The sequence below is a fragment of the Atta cephalotes genome (genome assembly GCF_000143395.1).
Source record: "Atta cephalotes unplaced genomic scaffold scaffold00003, whole genome shotgun sequence".
Lineage (NCBI taxonomy): Eukaryota > Metazoa > Arthropoda > Insecta > Hymenoptera > Formicidae > Atta > Atta cephalotes.
The window spans coordinates 2361999-2365718 of record NW_012130067.1 but is presented as its reverse complement, the minus strand read 5'-3'; the positions used below and the strand labels follow the sequence as shown (position 1 = coordinate 2365718).

Here is a 3720-nt window from a genome sequence, read left to right as displayed (position 1 = left end):
AGAGAGAGAGAGAGAGAGAGAGAGAGAGAGAGAGAGAGGGGGAAAGAGAACGCGTTTTCGCATCACGTTAATTTCGTATAAATTTACCTTTCACCAAGTTCATTGTGTCGCCGATCGAGCGTTATTTTTCCAGTAATTAACGATCTAGCTTCTCAATCTGACGGTAAGCGACATATTGTGATTTCTGTGATTTTTACACAGCGTAACCCCGTGACTGGAAATAGTATCCTTTTATATACACACCGTTTTGTATATTTCAACACATTCATTTTATCTGTAATGTTTCAATTCTACAAAGAGCCTTTTTTTTAGATGATTCCTCAAAATATATAAATAACGCATGTTAAAGTACGTTAAAGTCGACTTTCAATATTCAATTGAATAGTATCTAATTAAAATTGTATAAATTTTTGTTCCTGTATCTAATTGGTCTAAACGGTTAATCCAAATGTAAAGCTTACCATCGATTAAAATTTTACTGATTTAATAGCCGATTGATGTTACCTCAATAGTTTTAAAACACCGGGGCTGCGAGAATGGAATTGTGAACGGGTAATTGCGTAAAATTGTCCAACGGAGAATCCAGGGTTAACGATGATTCCGTCGAGCAACCACGGACTTTGAGAATCATTGACACTCGCGGGACCACCCGCGTCGCGTCGGCTTTGCCAAAGAAAAGTCCCTCGAGTCTCGAGAGTTGTTTAAAGACGGGAACAACATATACCTGCGTGTCTGGTACCTGGGGCCGCCTCTTGGAGAGAGAGTCCACAGTGTTTGCACAGAATTAGTAGAATAGCGACTCTTGGTGCGTCCGATGGAGGGAGCACAGGAGAGGACAAAGAAAGAGCTAGGAACGGGTCGACCCGGAAGGAGGAGAAGGGGGTGAGAAACTTAAGGTACTGTTTTGTGTGCTTCCAAGATCGCGTCGACTCGACGGATCCGAGGATCTACACGGAAAAAACAACAACTCGGAAACTCGGTACACCCACACTTTATTCAGGATACACATCGGCATACAACTCTCTGATCAATTTAGTACGCATGACACTGTTGTCATTAAAATTTCCGCTGACAGAACACGAGACACCTTGGCTCACGTGAAACGCAATCAACGTGACAGATTTAATTTTACATCTCAGAGAGGAGTAAACTGGCATTCATCGTCCTTAATCTGAGAGAACTCTTCAAAGTGAACGAGGGTTAAGCTATTACAATAGCTAATGCAGCAAAACGAACGAGCGAGTAGGGGGTTGAATATTGATTGTCGGTTTTCATTCGGATTGATTCAGACAGGCGTGAGGGACAAATGCAACTCCCGCGAGTGCGACGGGAATCGTTTGATGTCTCTCACGCGTTTTTTCTTACTTCGTTAAGTAATATTTCCTAGCGTTGATATATTTTGTGTAATCACGATTTAAAAAACATTTAATCACGATTTAAAAAATATTTTTCAAATATTATTCAATTGGCTCCGGCAAATGTTCGTTTTAATTTATTTAATTGCATATAACTAAAAATAGCATCATGCCTTCATCTTTAGAAAAGCTGTAATTATATTATACTACTTTATTTATATACTTTTGAGTATTTTTAATTTGTATTTTTAATTACGGCTACAAAAATAAACTTTATTCGTTATTGTCACTTGCAAAATCGAAGCAAAACTATCACGGACTTTAGTATATACTCTCTTTTTAAAGAAGTTTTTAACTTTTTTGCAAGGCTTTTGATGAAAAAGGGCAAACCTTTTACACCAATCTGACGCTTTTATTCGCGAGCCAAATAAATCCTATTTAATCCTTCATTTGATAATGTTGCTTCAAGCAATTTGATTTTATGCACTTCCTAGAATGCTCTTGTTATTATGATTGAAATTAAACAATATAAATAACAAGTTTCTCTCAATATTCAATTTATATTGTAATTTAAAGATATATCTATAGATATTATCTATGCCTATAAGAAAAGTGAAAACCAGTAATGCATTTTTAATTATCCAAAAAAGAATCGCTCACTGAGAGAAAGGATTTTGTTAATTTAACAAGCCACCAGTATCTTTAACCAGTGATCGATAAATATGTGACAACAAATTTTATTATTATGATTGCCGCTAGTTTGCTATACCAACCAATTATTAATAACAGAAGCAAATTATATAGATTAATTCAATTTAATAGAATCTAATCTATCTTTTGGACAAATTTTAGGCTTTACATAGAGTTCGTGAAGTCTTAAGTTATAGAAAACTGATCAAGCATAGTCTAATATAGGGAGAATACTTGACTAGAATTGATCAATTTCTTACGATTTGACATCTTGCAATCGTCTGCGACTTTTATATACATATATGAGTCTGTTATTTGCTAGTGATATTATTGATTATTTGTTACATTGATGAATTAATTTGCAATCAAATCGATCATTTTTTAAACAAATATTTGCTTTCCCTTGATTTGTTCCTATAACAAAATCATTTCTCTCAGTGCTCAATTTTAGTTGTGTCGAATGAATGATTATTTACACGAGTCCCTCTGAACGTTACGTTGAATTAAAAAAAATTCATTTCAGGTATGGTTTAAGAATCGTCGCGCCAAGTGGCGGAAGCAGAAGCGGGAGGAACAGGACCGCATCCGGAAGCTGCAATTGGAGCAGCGTCAGCGTACCGACGACGGCGGCACCGCGGCGACGGTGATGGTAGGCGATCGTCTGGGTCTGAGTAGACAGCAGCAGCAGCAGCATCAGCAGAAGCTCGAGCAGGACACGGACAGCTCCGATCTCGAGGTAGCGTAGTGCGGCTGTAACGATGACGAGACACGATGAGTCTCGCCCGTAAATCGAAGAGATTGAGGACGACGGAAGATGGCCCGGTGCTTTCACGCTCTTATCGACAATGTGTATGGGCATGTACATACGTGACTATGTTGTAAATACCATTGTAAATATGACTAACGATGAATGTGTACAATACCGAAATAAATTATTGCATCGAAGCACAAAGTACGATGTGTCTATCGTCTGGTCCCCTTAAGTCTGTTCTACTGCAAGATGTAAGTTGTAAGAAATTAATCAATCGTAGTTGATTATTTTGTCGCATTCAACTGTGATTAGCCAATTTCTTACGACTTACGACTTGTGATTCTATTGTAGAACAGGCATTTCGACGCATTTGCGAAAGAATCTTCTTTTTACAGTACATTGAAGAAATAAGAATTTTATTGCCTAACTTTATGACGATATTATGATGATATTTATATACGCAAGATGCATATTATAGCGTTGCATGTATATATACTGTCTAAAACTTTTAGAGTGAATCTCATTCTAAAAAATGAAATCTCACTCTTAAAAATAAAAATTGAGCCACTCTTTTTCCAGATTGGAAAGACTCAATTTTCACTGTCTAGAGTGAAATTCCATTCCAAAAAATTTATATTAGAGTATATATCCAAATATATTCGTAGATTGCCGATTGATGTTAACCGAGTCGTCATCAAATTTCTTTTTGCTTCAATTCTGATTATCTCAATGACGTTAAGAATAAAATTAATTACATAAAATTAATTTCGTCCGCGCTTCTCTTCATCCCACATAGTTAGTTTGTTATTACTGCGAAATACACGTTTATTCCTTGATTCAATTCACACACACACACACACACACACACACACACACACACACACACACACACACACACACACACACACACACACTATATTATTA

General features: G+C 36.7%; 1 protein-coding gene across 1 annotated transcript in view; it reads left to right on the top strand.

The window, feature by feature from the left end:
• LOC105625386 (homeobox protein goosecoid) overlaps positions 1–2790 on the top strand; it is an 8719-nt gene extending 5929 nt beyond the window's left edge. The window contains exon 3 of the mRNA XM_012206722.1: positions 2569–2790. Coding sequence (XP_012062112.1) covers positions 2569–2790 — 222 coding nt within the window. The remainder of the gene's footprint in view (positions 1–2568) is intronic.
• Positions 2791–3720: the final 930 nt, after the last annotated feature.